The 17,484-nt window shown below is 42.8% G+C and overlaps 1 protein-coding gene across 14 annotated transcripts in view; it reads right to left on the bottom strand.

Moving 5' to 3' along the window:
* The window catches only part of ZMIZ1 (zinc finger MIZ-type containing 1), a 477,780-nt gene that overhangs the window by 182,878 nt on the left and 277,418 nt on the right, over positions 1-17,484 (bottom strand). For all 14 annotated transcript variants that reach the window (XM_056799734.1, XM_056799767.1, XM_056799744.1 and 11 more), the window contains one exon: positions 1,099-1,212. In XM_056799734.1, the coding sequence (XP_056655712.1) occupies positions 1,099-1,212 (114 nt within the window). The remainder of the gene's footprint in view (positions 1-1,098; positions 1,213-17,484) is intronic.

The following is a 17,484-nucleotide window of genomic DNA, read 5'->3' as shown; positions in this document are numbered from 1 at the left end:
TAAATGCTTATTCCTTCTCCCTCCCTTAGCAAGTGGTCCCATGGAAGGGAGGAGTAGAGGATGGGTAAGTGGTTTGGAGTGGGAAGGGAGGGCAGGGGATGAAAGAAGTCTGACATCAAACAGTTTGATGGAAAGTTCTGGTCTGAGGTTGATTAATTTTTTTAAGCACATTAAAAAAAAACTAATTAAGCTGCAAAATGTATCTGGAAGAGTGGAAGAAAAACACAGAAAAAGAAAAGAGAGTGATACATTCTCTCTTCCCAACTGGAGCATTCTGAACCAGAGCTGAACAATAAGTCCTCTGATGTTTTGGGGAAGTCCCAGATCAATCATATTAATAGTGTGGGAGCTACTTAGAAGCCCTGAATGATGCAAAAGCTATAATGACGCCAGAGGCTAAGTGGTTTTTAATTTCTATCCCCCAAAGTCATGTTGATTCAGAGGAATTTGTTTTGAAAGGTCATTTTAGAGACTGCAGAAACTGGAAAGGGATGGGAAGAAGCAGTGGATTTCCCAACAGGGCCAAGGAGCTGGGACCTTCATCTCCATACAGTCTTGGGATGTGAGTCCTAAGAGGGGTTTTAAAGATCATCTTGTCATGGGGTGTCTTCTGTCCTAAGAGAGGGCTCTCCACTAATGAAGATTAGGAAAATGGGATGGGAGACATAATTCAGTGGAGCCATTAAAGACAATGGGGTAGGGAAGGGCAATAGATGGGGACTAGTACCCCAAGCTGGTTCTCAACCCTTACAAAACAGACAGAAGAGGACGGCTAAGTAGCTCAGTGGATAGAGTACCAGGTTTGGAGTCAGGAGGACCAGGGTTCAAATCTGGCCTCAAACACTTGCTAGCTGTATGACTCTGGTCAAGTCACTCAATCTCCAGTGCATAGCCTTTGTTGCTCTTTTGTCTCAGAATTGATACTAAGAAGGTGTTTTAAACAAAACAAAACAGACGGAGGTCCTTGAGTTCTATTCTTTTCCTTGAAGGTATACAATAGTTCATTCTTGGAAGAGTCCAGGTCACAGACTTTGCTGCTATCAAATACGAACAAATGGTTTAGCAGGAACAGTCCTGTGTCATGAAAGCTCAACTTACCGTCAAACATCCCATCAGGCTCTGCTCGAAGGGCCTCTGGAAAGCTCTTGGGTCACCACACCAGTCCAGGAGCTCTGTAGCGGCATTGTGGAAGTTGGCAGGATTCTGTAAATGCTGGGGAGAGGAGAGACAAATTCAAGGATAAGCAAAGAAAGATAAAAAGAATGGAAAAAATAAATAACACCTGGATAGTGCTTTTATACTTCTCAACCCTCCCCCCCCCAAAAAAAAAAAACCTCTAGAGAAGGCAACATAGTACAAGAGAGAGAACACTGAAAATGGAGTCATGAACTCTGGATTGGATTCACAGGTCTGTATGACCTTAGACAAGTCACTCAACTTTTGTGGACCTCAGTTTCCTCATCCGTACAATGAAAGATTTGAACTAGATGACCTTTAAGGTACATTGAGATGTATGACCTCTGATTCATAATTCCCATGATGCTCATAATACTCCAGGGAAGTAGGGAGAAGCAAGTATCATTCCCATTTTACAGCTGACTTGCCTGAAATTAAACTGGGAAAACAGCAGAACCAAGACTATAATGAAATTGTACCTCCTAACCCAGTGATCTTTGCCTTACAACATTCTTAGTTGTGGAGAAATGACAAGAAGAGATAATCTGAGTGGTTGTATTTTGTTTGACAATCTGTTTGCTAGGAGTTCTAGTTTAGCTCAGGGAGCGGAGTAGGTTTTTTGTTATTTTTTTTCTAGCCACATGACATGCAGAAACCTGCCAAGAGCTTCCCTTGGGTCTCAGGAATAGGCTATAAGCAAACAGAGGCTACGCAGGCAGCCAGGCAACCATAAGTGGAGGAGAAAAAAAGTATGGATAAAACACCCTAGTCCAGTGGAGTACTCTAGGCAGCCAAGGGCAAAGGGAGTTTCTCTATATCGTATAAAAGGAGAGGTTGGTTATTAGATGCTACTCTCTTTAATGTCTGATATCGCTCTAGCTTCTTGATAAACTCTTCTCATCTTATATATTGATTTGGGAGTGGGGAAAAAAGGCACACAACCAGGGTTGTGTGCCTTTTTTCTGGCTCTGAGAAGGCCAGGGGGAAAGGAACCCACTTTTTCATCCACTTCCATGAACTCATTACCTGTGTGAGCTTGAGCGAATTATTTAACATCGGCTCGCTTTCATCTACTAAATTTGAGATTTGGACTAGATGATCTCCGCGGTCCCTTCCAGCTCTGCCTCTATGTCCCTATAAAGTTGATTCTGATTTGTTCCCATTTCACAGCGAGGAGAGTATCTATATCATTGGTTGTTTTTGCCCAGATGTGAAGTCACTGGGAACAAAGAGGTCTTCGGAGTGTTACTGGTGCCAGAACCCTGGAGAGAGGCATTTTGTTCATCCTAGCTAGGACAGAGAAGATTGTTCTTCCACCCAGGTTTGTGTTACAGCATGACCTCAGCTTTTCTCAGGATCAGAAGCCCAGAACCTCTTCATCATGGCTCCCCCTCCCCAACCCATGTTTGGTCTGGGCCACTGGAATTTTGGGGAGCTATCACATGGCATCCTCCTACTTTAAGCTGCTCATTCGAAGATCTCTGGGTCCTCTTCTGATAGGTAGCTGAAACTGCTCTCTCAGTCACCAAATCCAGTATCTTCTTGGGCTTTCTATAGCTTTTTCATAGCTGATCACTCTTTAAAACTGGGTACTCTTTGCACTCTTGGCTTAGGAGATACCACATTCTTCTGGCTCTCCTTGTATGTCTCCTACAGTTCTTCCACCGGCTTCTCAGCCTCTTTTTAAATTACTATAGTAGTTAGTACTTCAAGGGTCCATTCTTGGCTTTCTTCTCTTCTTTTCCTTACAGTCCCTCTCCTGGAAAGGTCATCTGCCCTCAAGGCTGATGATTCCCAAATTCATATGTTTAGTTATGACTCCCCATATTCGGTGTGCAGGGTCTACACCTAAAGCTGCCTACTAGATACTCTTACTTGGATGTCTTATTGGCATTTCAGCCACAACGTGTCCAACAAGCAGCTCATTTTCTTCATCTGAACCCTGACTCCACTTTCTGACTTCCATGTTTCTGCTTATGTCCAGTGTTAACATAACGTCTGGCCCAAAGTAGATGTTTAATAAATGTTTATTGATTGACTGACTGATGGTTTGAGGAACTCGTCCATTTGCTTACTTTTCATTTCAACAAATATTTATTAATCCCAATCATAAGGCACTGTGATGAAGGTACAAGACATAATTGAAATAGTCTAAAGAAACAGTCCTCTCTCTCAAGACTCTCACATCCTCCTGGGGGATAGGTGAATAAATACAAGTTTATCCTTAATAAGGGGAAGGGCCATTACTTTGTTGGGTAAGGTAGGCTTGTGTCAGACTCTGGAGGGCCTTGAAAATAAGAAACATGGCACAGGAGTTTGAGCTTTCCCTGACAAACAATAGGAAATCACTGAAGACTTTAGTGCAGAGGATTGATATGATCAAATCTATATGAAATAAAAGATTATCTAGACAGTAAAATGAATGACCTAGGCAGGTTTAATTCTTTTTTTTTTAAACCTTCCATCTTGGAGTCAATATTGTGCATTGGCTCCAAGGCAGAAGAGTGGTAAGGGCTAGGCAATGGGGGTCAAGCGACTTGCCCAGGGTCACACAGCTGGGAAGTGTCTGAGGTCGGATTTGAACCTAGGACCTCCCATCTTTAGGCCTGACTCTCAATCCACTGAGCTACCCAGCTGCCCCCCAGGTTTAATTCTTGTACAAGACCAAATGAAGAAAATACCAAAATCAATATTTGAATCCAGGTCCTCTGACTCTAGAGGCAATGCTTTTTCCACCGTACCACACCGTACCATTCTGCTTGCTCTCTTGATGAGTTTTAGGATTATGTATTTCTGTCTTACTTCCCTACTAGACTGTAAACTCCATGAAGGCAGATGTTGTACCTTCTTTGCCCTTTTTATCTTCATCAGTGCCAAGATTTCCGTAGTGGGCACTTCAGAGATGGAAATATGCAATAATAAACTTGAATTGGGATACAGAGAGATTCCTCCAGCTTCATGCTTCAGTTCTGATTTCTACGGAGCTACAGCTGGATATATCTCACAGACAGAGTCTAGGACTGAACGGTGTCTAGGCTGGGGCACTTTGCTCCTGTATTTCCAAAACGAGATACAAGAATCAATCCATTCTCCTTTCTGAAATTCTGCAGTGCGTCTTAACCTATGTCTTCAGCATTCCTGAGTAATCAAAAATCTCAGCTATCTGGAGTTCTTTTAGCTAATTTCTCCCTAATTCCTGTTAGCCATCCTTTCTTCCCTTACCCCAGGGTGCCCTGGCCCTTCTACCCATTTGCCTTTCCTGCTACAAAGGGAAATAAATTAGAAGGAGAATGGGTACTCAGGTGGTAAATCTGGAAAGGAAGAGCACAAGGTAAAATTGTAAGGCAGCAGCCTCTCTCCTTGATCCATGAATCAGAGTCAAGTTCATAACCCCAGCCAAGTCACTCTGGGCCAGAAGCTGTGAGTCTGGGCGTGCCAGCTCCCACAGCAGCTGCTCTGGGGCTTGGGGACAGGTCAGACCAGTTCCCTGGCAGCTGCAGCAACAGCAACCGTGCACCTGGGGGGCACTAGGGAAGCCCCAAGGTGGTGATGAAGGCTGCATGGGGCCCCTCCTGGGACCTCAGTTCTCCCCTTCTAGAGACTGGGAGGTGGTTGCATTTCTGAAGCCCAGGAGGGAGCCAATAACAGCTTTGGGAAAGTAGGTAAATCGAAGAAGGCTCCTGCACAGAAAGGGACTCATGGCTTCATCTCACAACTCCTCAGGGATCTTTTTATAGCACTGATGTCAGAGGAAAGATGAACACCTGCTGCTCAGGGTGACTGTGTTAGTGTAGGTGATCTTCCTGCACACTGTCGGCATTTTCCAAGTACTACATAGGTCACAGTCTGTCGTTAACTAATGAAGCTCCAATTTTATAATGGGGCTTTGTTCTCCCAATATGTATCTAGTGGTATGTTGCCTTGCAAGTAATCCCAAGCCAGGGAATCGTAGAATAGGCTGATAGACTTAGAGCTGGAAGAGACTTTAAAGGTCATCAAAACCAATCCTCTAATTTGACAGGTGAGGAAACTGAGGCTTAGGTTGATCATTCAGGGTCCCATGGCTATGAAGTGAACGCTAGAGTTTCTGAATCAACTAGTCCTACTCTCTACTCCATGAGGGAATGCTATCCATAATATTTTTGACAGTTGGTCAATCAGCTTCTCCTTTTTCTTTTTTAATAACTGACCTTCTGTCGTAGAAACTTAGTATCAGTTCCAAGGCAGAAGAGTGGTTAGGGTTAGGCAATTGGGGTTTAAGTGACTTGCCCAGGGATACACAGCTAGGAAATGTTTGAATCTAGATTTGAATTCAGGTCCTCCCAACTCCATGTTTAGCACTCTATCCACTGAGTCACTCAGTTGCCTCCAATCAGCTTCTTCTTAAATACTTCAGCGACAGGACTTCCCAAAGCAGTTTATACCATTTACCATTTTTACCTCTTTGAACTCAGCATGCTCTCTGCTTTCCAAACTCCTGATATGCCTTCCTTGGCCCAAGAAACCACAGTAAATAATTGATGAATTAAAATTATATAAAAGAGAAGAGAGAGAGTCTTCTGAGTGTCCCATCAGTCAAAAGGGCCACACTTATACCCAGAACAACAATCTAAATCTAATGTAGTTCAGTACCATATTTTGGTGTCTAATTGCCTAGTAAACACCTCTAAGACTTATGGTCACTGAACCCATTAAACTGACTCTACCTTTCATCCTGGTGGGCTCCCCTTTCAAAGTCCTTGATCTTACAAGATACAGGAAAAGCCAAGGATTCTGGTCAAATTTAATGACTTTCTGCCACTAACGTACTAGGCAACCTTAGGCAAGTCATTAGCTCTACGAGTCTCTGTTTCCTCATCTATAAAACAAGGGGGTTGGATTTGATTATTTGAATTCCATTCCAGGACTAATATTTTAAGAAAGTGGGTTACCCTGGAGGGAAAACCACCATCACTCTCTAACCACTTTGGCTTGGGTCTGCTTACTGGCTTCCCTGCCCCAGCTCTCCAGATAGGGAGAAAAATAGTTCCCAGTTGGTCTAGTTCATCCCTGAAAAGGGAATAAAAATGGAAAGTCTAGACTTAACTGTTTTTAACCCCTGCACTGAGGGTGGGCCCTAGCACAAGGGAATGCCTTAACTGTCCAGTGCCTAGGCAGTCTAATTTTTCTGCCATCTCTCTTTCTCTCTGCCAGTAAAAAAGACAAATTCTGGTTCAACCATGAGTACTAAGTCTATTTGTCAGGGTGACCTAAGGTGGCATTAATAGGAGAGAGGGGCAGATGTTACATGAGAAAGCAAGCTAGTTTTAGACCTAAAATGTCAGGATGTAAAGCCCAATTTTGTTACTACCTCTGTACCCTTGGGCAAGTCAGGAAGTTTCCTGAGCTTTCAGTTTCCTCATCCATGAAATATCAGTGGTGGGAGCCAGGAATTTTCTTAGACCAGAGGCTCTAACCCTGGGGTTTGTGAGCCCCCAATCCACCTTGGGGTACCACGTGGTCCATGAAGTTGGATAGGGGAAAAAATGGCAACTTTGTTTTCACTAATCTTTAACTGGAACCCAGCATTTCCTTCAATTATAAACATAGGCAACAAATGAGAGTAGTATTAACCCCTGATGACACTACTGCTCAAGGCACGCCTAGCCATGTACAGAGGCAAGCGATGTTCATCAGTAGGTGGTAAAGCAGGCACAGATTCAGAACAGCTATAGATTTTGTGCAATTCCTTCCTTTTCTGCCAAGGGCATTGGTAAAGAAGAAAACAAGGGAGCAGTAGACACTAAGAAATACTCATTCGTTTTTTAAAAATAAATCACTAATGAACAATTTTACTGATGGCACTTGCAATGTGGAATCTTTGTACAATGACCAATGAATTAATATGTTATTCAAGGAACTCATGACATCTAAGGAGATTAAATTTAGTAGATCTAAAGGTTAAGTTGGATATTTGGGGTGATAAAAATCAACAACTTGTATAAAAAATGTGGATGTTGTAGTGGACTGAAAGCTTGATACAAATGTGATATCAGTGTGACCCATCTCCAAAAAAGCTTGGCTGCATCAGGAGAGGTTTGTTATCATCGTTGAATTGTTTTAGTTGTATCTGACTGTCCATGATTCCATTTGAGGTTTTCTTGGCAAAGATCCTGGAGTGACTTGCCATTCCTTCTCCAGCTTATTTTATACATGAGGAAACTGTGCCAAATAGAGTTAAGTGATTTGCCCAGGGTCACACAGCTAGCAAATGTCTGAAGCTGGATTTGAACTCATGAAAATGAGTCTTTTTGATTCCAAGCCCAGTACTCTATCCAGTGTGCCACTTAGCTGCCCATTAAGAGAGATATGATGTACAGAATCTGTATTGGGCAAAGCATACCTTTAACAATTCTAGGGATGATAATTTAAGAAGGATATTAACAAATTGGAATTTGCCCAGGATACAGTGAGCAGGGGGAGGAAGGAGGGAATAAGCATTTATATAGTGCCCACTACATGCCAGGTACAATGCATTATAAATGCTTTATGATCCTCACAACAACCCTGGGACACAGGTGCTATTTTATCCTCATTTTACAGTTGAGGAAACTGAGACAAGCAGAGGATCGTGAAGGAGTTACAAAGCATGCCTGGAATCTATACTCTTCTCAGCTTTCATAATTTAGACTTTTCTTTTGTTTTCTTTAAATTTGTTTATTTACTTAATTAATGTAGAATATTTTCCCATGGTTCCATGATTCATGTTCTTTCCCTTCCTGCTCCTGTAGCCGACAAGCAATTCCACTGGGTTTTACATGTGTCATTAATCAAGACCTATTTTCATATTATTAATATTTTCACTAGGGTGATCGTTTAGAGTCTACATCCCCAATCATATCCCCATCGAACCATGTGATAAGCACATGTTTTTCTTCTGTGTTTCGCCTCCCACAGTTCTTCCTCTACATGTGGATAGCATCTTTCTCATAAGTCCCTCAGAATTGTCCTGGATCGTTGCATTGCTACGACTAGAGAAGTCCATTACATTCAATTGCACCACCGTGTTATCAGTCTCTGTGCACAATGTTCGCCTGGTTCTATTACTCTCAGTCTGCATCAATTCCTGGAGGTTGTTCCAGTTCACATGGAATCCCTCCAGTTCATCATTCCTTTGAGCACAATAATATTCTATTACCAACAGATCCCACAATTTGTTCAGCCATTCTCCAATTGAAGGGCATCCCCTCATTTTCCAAATTTTTTGACACCACAAAGAGCACAGTTATAAATATTTTTGTACAAGTCTTTTTCCTCATTATTTCTTTTTGTATAAACCCAGAAGTGCTATGGCTGGAGCAAAGGGCAGGCAGTCTTTTAGCTCCCTTTGGGTATAATTCCAAATTGCTCTCCCAAATGGCTGGACCAATTCACAACTCCACCAGCAATGCATTAATGTCCGGACTTTGCCACATCCCCTCCAACATTTATTACTTTCCTTTGCTGTCATTTTAGACAATCTGCTAGGTGTGAGGTGGTACCTCAGAGTTGTTTTGATTTGCATTTTTCTAAGTATAAGAGATTTAGGACACTTTTTCATGTGCTTATTAATAGTTTTGATTTCTTTGACTGAAAATTGCCTATTCATGTTCCTTGTCCATTTATCAATTGGGGAATGGCTTGATTTTTTGGTATAATTGATTTAGCTCCTTATAAATTTGAGAAATATAAATTTGTCAGAGGTTTTTGTTTTAAAGATTCCCCCCCCCCAATTTTTTGCTTCCCTTTTAATTTTGGTTGCATTGATTTTATTTGTACAAAACATTTTTAATTTTATGTAGTCAAAATTACTCATTTTATATTTTGTAATATTTTCTCTCTTGCTTAGTCCTAAATTCTCTCCTTTCCCATAGATCTGAAAGGTATACTATTCTATGTTCACCTAATTTGCTTATAGTTTCTGTCTTTATATTTAAGTCATTCACCCATTCTGAATTTATCTTGGTGTAGGGTGTGAGGTGTTAGAATGTATACCCTTCTTCAAGACCTTGCTCAGACCTTTTTTGATTTCATCACTCCTACTTCCCTGCTGCATTCCCATATGTGAATGAGTTAGAGCCACTGGAGATGTTTAACTTGGAGAAGAGGAAGGGAGATTCAGGGTGTCAAATATGTGGGAAAACACCAAGAAAAATCTTCTTCAAGAAGACTTGAGCACACAACTGGCAGGCTTTCACAAAGAATTACTGCAGGACATATCCCCATAGGCACAAAGCTGACTAAAAGCTATGAGGAAGGTGTAAGATTCAGTTGTGTTTATAAAAAAGCATCAGACTCAGTAGATCCAAAATGTCACCATAAAGGCATGTCCCACCTTTCTAACCCCTGGTGTTCCCCAGGCATATATTAAGATCACAGGATATTCTTTTCTAGGTGCTAGGAGAGACAGTTTTTGCAATTTGGTGGCATTAGTGAGTGAGGATAGAACTGGAGGAGTTAGGTTTGCTGTCAAAGTCTTGAAGGTGGACCTTTGCAAAATTCAAATAGAGGAGGGATTCTCTATAGATAATGAGGATGCTGTACCTGGAGTTTTCTTGGCAAAGATCCTGGAGTGGTTGGTTATTTCCTTCTCCAGTTTATTTTATGGATGAGGAAACTGAGCCAAACATGGTTAAGTGACTTGCCTAGAGTCATACAGCTAGTAAGTGTGTGAAGTGGAATTTGAACTCAGGAAGATGAGTCTTCCTGATTCTAAGTCCAATGCTCTATCCATTTCACCACCTAATTGCCTGTTAAGAGAGGTATGGTATACTGTAAGTACTGTGTGATTGGCCATGAGGGGGAGAGAGAGAGAGAGAGAGAGAGAGAGAGAGAGAGAGAGAGAGAGAGAGAGAGAGAGAGAGAGAGACAGAGAGAGAGAGAGACAGAGAGACAGAGAGACAGAGAGACAGAGACAGAGAGAGAGAAAGAGAGAGAGAGACAGAGACAGAGAGACAGAGACAGAGAGACAGAGAGAGAGACAGAGACAGAGAGACAGAGACAGAGAGAGAGAGAGAGAGAGAGAGAGAGAGAGAGAGAGAGAGAGAGAGAGAGAGAGAGAGAGAGAGAGATTTAGTAATCCAATCTGGAAAATCCAAGTGAAGATTCATTTTGCCCACATTATTACATGCATCTGGGTGGGCAACCCCTTGAGTTGTTCCTGTCTATCTTGGACAGGCACAATGGAAGGGCAAACAGCAGAGTATAAAAAGGAGTAAGGTGTGTTCTGATCGTATGTGGGTAACAAGGCAGTGCTGTTGATGACACCAAAAATTTCCTTGACTTAACAGTCCTTTGCTTTAACCCCAGTGCTCTCCTAGTGATGTTATGTAGTCACGAGTTATGGAAAACCACAATCTCTAGAAGCAAAATTCCAGGTGACCTAAAAGTCAGTGGAAAGACTCAGGGCAAAGGTAAGTCAGCTGAAGCATATTAGCAATGAGGACTTGTAGGTAAGAAATGGCATAGGAGACACAATTAAGGACACATCTAAATACAAAAGGAAGCCAGCTGCTTGGAGAGAGAATGGTGATAGAGTTCAAGTGTTCAGGAGGATCATCACTCTAACACTGGAACCTTAGACACCATTAAGTCCAATCCCTCTCATTTTATAGAAGAGGTGGTTGGGGCACAGAGAAGTCTAGTAACTTGGCTGCCCTGGACTTGATAAAATCTTAATAAAGTTAGAAATAAGAACTTTAATACATTAAATAACTCCTCTAATGGAGGATTTATGCAAGATGGTGGTCTAGATTCACAAAGGATGGCTCCATCACTCTATAGAAGTATTTATTTATTTTTTAAATAACCCTTACCTTCTGTCTTAGAATCAATACTGTGTATTGATTCCAAGGCAGAAGAGTGGTAAGGGCTAAGCAATGGGGGCTAAGTGACTTGCCCAGGGTCACACAGCTAGGAAGTGGCTGAGGCCAGATTTGAACCCAAGACCTCCTATCTCTGGACTTCGTTCTCCATCCACCGAATCACCCAGCTTCCCCCTCTATAGAAGTATTTGGAAATGAACTCAAAGTCTCATTCATATTAGTTCTCCATCCACCATTGCGAATCATAGTCTCTCTCTCTCTCTTTATATATATATATATCTTCCTCATCCATTCTGTATACTTTTTTCCTTTGTTTCCCAAACTTCCTTGTTTAACAAAGGCTTTTTGCTGGGCATTCACCTGCCTGTTAGATATAACTTAGAAGTGTACTAGGACAAATGGAGTAACCAATCCACTGGCAGACCAATGGGAGGTCCTGCAGCATCTGACTCCACTGGACTCAACTCCTCAAAGGTCAGTTTGATCTTATTATTACTGTGAAATAAAGGTGGGGAACCCCAGCCTGCTCAGCCACTAAGTAGCCACGTGAGCCTGAGCAAACTGCTTTACCTTTCTCAGTTTTCCCATCTGGCCAGCTGGGATAAAAACACTTGCCCTGCCTACAACAAGGGATATCTTGAGGATATAATGTGATGCTATGTTCAAGTGTTTTGCAAACTTAGAAGTATTCTGGCAGTTCAGGGTGGTGTTATTATTTCCTGAGCTCCCACTGTGACTAGGCTGGAGATTAAATGAATAACAGGGAAATAGCTGTGTAGAACAATGTTTGCAAGATACTCAAGGTTTTACTCCTCTAAGAGCAAAAGGTTCTTCTGTGAAAGCCAAGAGACATCTCAGGAGGCAGCAATGCCAGGGGAATTGAGAATTCAAAAGCCCGTTGGCTGTTTCTTATCCAAATACATTCTAAAAACCAGAGAAGACCAGCTCCCTACGGAGATTTTATCCAGAGGCAGGAAGGAGAGGCAATAAGTAGTGCAGTGGAGAGAGCACCAAGCTTGGAGTTGAGAAAACTCATTTATCTTCCTGAGTTCAAATTTGACCCTCAGACACTTACTAGTTGTGTGACTCCTTGCAAACTGCTTAACGTTGTTTGCCTCAGTTTCCTCATCTACCAAACTTAATAAAGTTAGAAATAAGAACTTTAATACATTAAATAGCTCCTCTAATGGAGGACTTATGCAAGATGGTGGTCTAGATTCACAAAGGATGACTCCATCACTCTATAGAAGTATTTATTTATTTATTTATTTAAATAACCCTGACCTTCCATCTTGGAATGTGTATTGATTCCAAGGCAGAAGAGTGATAAGGGCTAGGCAATGGGGCAAAGGCAAACCACTACAATACCTCTGTCCCCCCCCCCCCCAAATGAGGTCACAGTCAGACGACTGAAAAAGGCTCAACAAAAGGAAGGAGAGGGCTGAATGCTAGGGGGTTATGGTTAGGCTTTAAGCTCAGGCTGGACTGCAGATTTGCTATGGGATGTGTTGGGTACCTTCTCCTCTTCTCTGCATTTCTGGCAGAGGAAGAAAGTAAGGGCTATTGGCCAAAGGCATCATGGAAAGGAAGAAAGTTGACAAGGGTCGTTCATCCATGTTATGGGATTTGTGCTCCGTCATATCTTTCATCACAACAGGGATACAGATTGAATCTCCACCCCTCGTCCCTGATTTTACTGGGTTAAGAAACTTCCTCTGCCAAAGCAGGTCGCTATCTCCTCTGAAACGCAGAGTCTTAGAGAACTGCTAAGTGATTCACCTGGGGTGACACGGCCAGTATGTGTCTGAGACAGGATTTGAACCTGTGTTTTCTCTCTACTCTCTATGCCCTTCTCCCTCTCTACCTACAATAGAAAAGAGGGGAATTCAGTTTCTGGCTTGAAGACACATTTGGGTTTCTGTTTGTTTGTTGTTTTTTGTTTTCAGGAAGATAATGTGCTAAAGGAAGCCACTGTCACCTTCTACTTGGTTTTACAAGCATCCAAACTCTCTTCTCTTCGTTTCCACCCATCAAATATTAGGAAAGCCATCTTCCTAAGGCATTACACTGATCAAAACCCTTGAGTTGCTCCACACTGCCTACCAAATCCATGATAAATTCCTGAGATCCTGCCATTAAAGGGTTCAATGATTTGGCTACAAGGGACCTTCCTTTGGGGCTCAAAGTAGACTTCTCTTGACTCCTGTCCTACCTCCCAGCCTTTGCTTAGGCTTCCTGAAAAGAAATTCCCTTTGTGCCTCCTCCTCCCCTCCAGACCTCTGCCTTTTGAACCCCTTCCCCCTTCCTATCAAAGCACAATTCCAGTGCAAAATTCTCCACAAAGTCTTTCTCACCTCTCACTCCCCTCTGTGAAAGTTCTCTCCCTCCTAGAACTGTTCATAGCACTTTATTCAAAGCTCTCTTTTTTAACTCGTCCAGCTTGACTTGGCATTCTAGTTATTTGTGTTTGCATCCATTAACTTAAAAATTCCTTGTGAGTCAGGTTCATGGTCCTACAGACCTTGGTATTCCCAGTACTTTGGATGAAGAAGGGTTTGGTTTTTAATCCTTGCCTTCTAGCTTAGAATTGATACAAGTATTGGTTCTAAGGCAGAAGAAAGGTAATGGCTAGGCAACTGGGTTAAGTGACTTGCCCAGGGTCACATAGCTAGGAAGTGTCTGAGATCAGATTTGAGCCCAAGGACCTCCATCTCCAGACCTGGCTCTCCAGACCTGGCTCTCTACCCACTGAGACACCTAGCTGCACCCAGAAGGTTTTTAATATACAATTTGTGAAATTAAAGGAATCGGAATGAATTAGGCAGCCCTAGAGGGGGGATTGGCACGATGCTCCTGGAGAGATTCCTTGTCTCTATTAACCTTCACTTTTCTTCCTCCCAATAATTCTTTGGAGGAGGAGGTATGTACCAACCAACCCACCAACCCACCAACCCACCAACCAACCCACCAACCAACCCATACAAGACTAGCAGGGGAATGAGAGGACGGGAGAAAGCAATTACCCAAATTGGAAATCAGTCCAGACACGGAGCCTCACACCCACTAAATATAGAAAACAGATGCTCATCACACACAACGCTTCTTAGGTACAACAAAGTAAAGATGGGAACAATAAGCAGTTCGAAATTAAGGGCAATTACGGCGGGTTACTGTTATTTTATGAATATATCAAGACACTAACATGACAGCCCGGCTATGAAAACAAAAACATCTGAAAATCTACTTTATGTATTTTGATTCGCTGCCATGGAAAATAAAGGTGGAATTTTAATTTGTAAAAACTCATGTATTTCTGAGAGGGGGAGAGCCCCGGGTGCACCTGCCCCTCCCCCTGTAACCCCTCTCATAGACCCCTCCCATTTTCCTTTGAAACATGTCATACTCCCACCAGCTAGGGCCTCATTTGCCATGTTTAACTGCAGCTCAAATGGAAAGTCATGCAAATAAGGTAATTCTGAGGAGCAAACTGCTTCACTATGCTAAACGAGTGATTACACTGATTTAGCAATGCCACACCAAATCATCAGGGCGGATGGGGGCTGCCAAGGCCCCTTGCCTGCTCCCCCCCAATCCACTCTATGACTCCCTCTTCTCCTTAATCAAGGAGGGAGGGAGTGAGTGAGGGAAGGAGGGAGGGAGGGAGAGAGAGAGAGAGAGAGAGAGAGAGAGAGAGAGAGAGAGAGAGAGAGAGAGAGAGAGAGAGAGAAAGCGCAGGCTCCTAATCTCAAGAGGAAGGCCAGCTGCTTGGGTTCTCGTGACTGAGGATAAAATGGTGGTCCATGGATGGCTTACTATATATCCTTCAAGGCCTGGCTAAAACCCAGCTTCTTCCAAGAAGCTTTGGTTCCCAGTGAGGCCTGCTCTAATCCCCCTCTAATGTATTTAATAGTACATTAAATTGGCATGGGGAGATTTGGACTTGCCATCAGGGAGGACTGCAGATACTTTTGAGCTGTATGACTTTGAGCAAGTCACCCAATCTATCTTCCTTCCTTCCTTTCCTTTCTCCCTTCCTCCTTCCCTTTCTTCTTTCTTCTTTCCTCCCTTCTTCCTTTCATTCTCTATCCTTCCTTCCTTCCTTCCTTCCTTCCTTCCTTCCTTCCTTCCTTCCTTCCTTCCTTCCTTCCTTCCTTCCTTCCTTCCTTCTTTCTTTCCTTCCTTCCTTCCTTCCTTCCTTCCTTCCTTCCTTCCTTCCTTCCTTCCTTCCTTCCTTCCTTCCTTCCTTCCTTCCTTCCTTCCTTCCTTCCTTCCTTCCTTCCTTCCTTCCTTCCTCTCTCCCTCTCCCTACCTGTAAGTTTTTGGAATGCAAGAGCTGTTTTCATTTGTGTCTTTGTATCTTCTGAAGCCATATCTGGCACACAGCAGGTGCTTAATAAAATGTTTGTTTATTAATTAACCAATGGACCTTTTAAGACCTCAAGAGTTTAAGTTAAATTTTCTAGGATCTATAGCTATTGAGTGTCAGAGATGGCATTTGAATCCAGCTTGCTAGATCTAAACTGATTTCAAGTCTGAGTACCTCTTGGGGACAAAATGTGGCACAGCAAACACTGAATTTGGAGTCAGAGGACCTGAATTTGAATCCTAGCACAACCAGTACTCTCTGTGTGACCTTGGATTGATTGGTTTTTTTCTTTGGGTCTCCTTCTCTTTATGTGTAAAACAAAGGAGTTGGATCAGGTCTCTGAGGCACTTTTTAGCTCAGTTTCCCACCTAAAGGGCTGGACTTACAAGTAAGAAGAACAGGCAGCTGTCATCTTCGTAGGCTTTCAGGTCTTGGAAGGGCTCTCCTCCCCGGCAGTATCCCTCCCCTACCTGCTCACTGATATCTGAAATGCCACACAGGAGTTCCATCCCTTTAGCTTAAGGCCTTTGAGCTAGTAAAAGGCAAATCCTGCTGGGAGGTTGTGACAGAATGACCCTTTTCTTATAGAAGGTGGAAACCGTCTGTTATAACTGTATGTTTAAAGTAGTTTTGATGCTATAAAACTATAATGATGGGATTTGGGAAAAGTCATATCCCTGGGAGGGCACCTGAGTGATGAGCCATCAAAGGGAACCCCTGGGGAAGCCAGTAGAGCTGCTAACTTGAGTCCGAAGGTAGGAGCAGTCATTGGGTTGAGACAATGCCAATCAGGAAACCTCTCTTAGGAGGAAAGAGGAATTTAGTGGGGGCATCTGGCAAGGGGCCAGGGCTTAGAAACAGCAAGAAGAAAGGGCCATTTGTTCTTAGCCCAAGGAGAAGTTAACTCCAGGGATGACAACTAACTCTTCCCTTTGGGGCTGTTGGAGACTAGGTCTAGATGGCATGGAGGCAGCAAAGTGGGTAGAATGCTGGGTCTGAAGTTGGAAAGACTCATCTTCCTGAGTTCAAGTCTGGTCTCAGACACTTAATTAGCGAGGTGATCCTGGACCTCATCTGAAAAATGAGCTGGAGAAGGAAAGGGCAAACCATTCCAGTATCTTTGCCAAGAAAACCCCAAATAGGGTCAGGAAGAGTCAGACATGACCAAAACAATGGAACAACAACAAGATGGTGTATGGCTTTGAGCAAGGGAAGGAATTGCATTTCACCAGTGGGTAGCATTCGTCTTAACCACTGCTTGTGAATTTTTTAGGTCATGGAACCATCCAGAAAGAAATGGGCAAGCCTAGAACTTCCAAGTGACTGAAGGCATTGATGTCTCCAGGAGAAGTTAAGGAGATGACTGCCAGATCACTGCAGGAAGACCGAAGTTCCTGGGAAGGTGACAGTGTGGTCCAATGGAAAGATGCTCAACTTGGAGTCAGGAGACCTGGGTTTTAAACGCAGCTCTCATGCTTTTCTTGCCTATAAATAAGTCACAATCTACCTGACCTTCAGTTTCTTCATCTGTAAAATAATCAGTCACACTACCTACCTTGAAGGACAGTTTAGGAAAGCTTTAAAGTGCAATAGAAATTTGAGTTTTGGTCAGATTAGATAGGTAAGTTGGCCTTTCAGTCAGGAGACTATTGGCCAGGTGACCCTAGGCTAGTAAATTCACCTCTTGGGGCCCTAGAAAACTCTCTAACATGATAAATTGCAGAAAAAATGTGCATCTGAATTGGGAGAGGAAGTTTCTCACAGGGAGCTCCCTACACAGATAAAATCAAAGACTCAATAAAAAAAAGAAGAAGAAATACTTTATGAGTGCCTCCAAAGATATGGAAGTTGAGCTAATTGGAGGCTAGACTGTAGTTACTTTCAGATAAGTTCCACGCTCACTAGCTTTGGGGTTGCCTATATTGCTTTTGGCTTTGGGGAAATGGAGGAGGCAGAAGAAATAATGAAATCACAAATATTTCGAGAATAATTACCTAGATGCCAGCCATGTTTCAATTGAATTAAAAAGAAAGGGAGTTTGTGTTGTCTGGCCAAGAGATCCCAGCTTTGTACATGTCAGGGGACCTAGCAAGATGCACT

This window comes from Monodelphis domestica, chromosome 1 (assembly GCF_027887165.1).
Source record: "Monodelphis domestica isolate mMonDom1 chromosome 1, mMonDom1.pri, whole genome shotgun sequence".
Classification (NCBI taxonomy): Eukaryota; Metazoa; Chordata; class Mammalia; order Didelphimorphia; family Didelphidae; genus Monodelphis; species Monodelphis domestica.
Note: the sequence above shows the minus strand (reverse complement) of the source record. Positions and strands in the feature narration are given on the sequence as shown.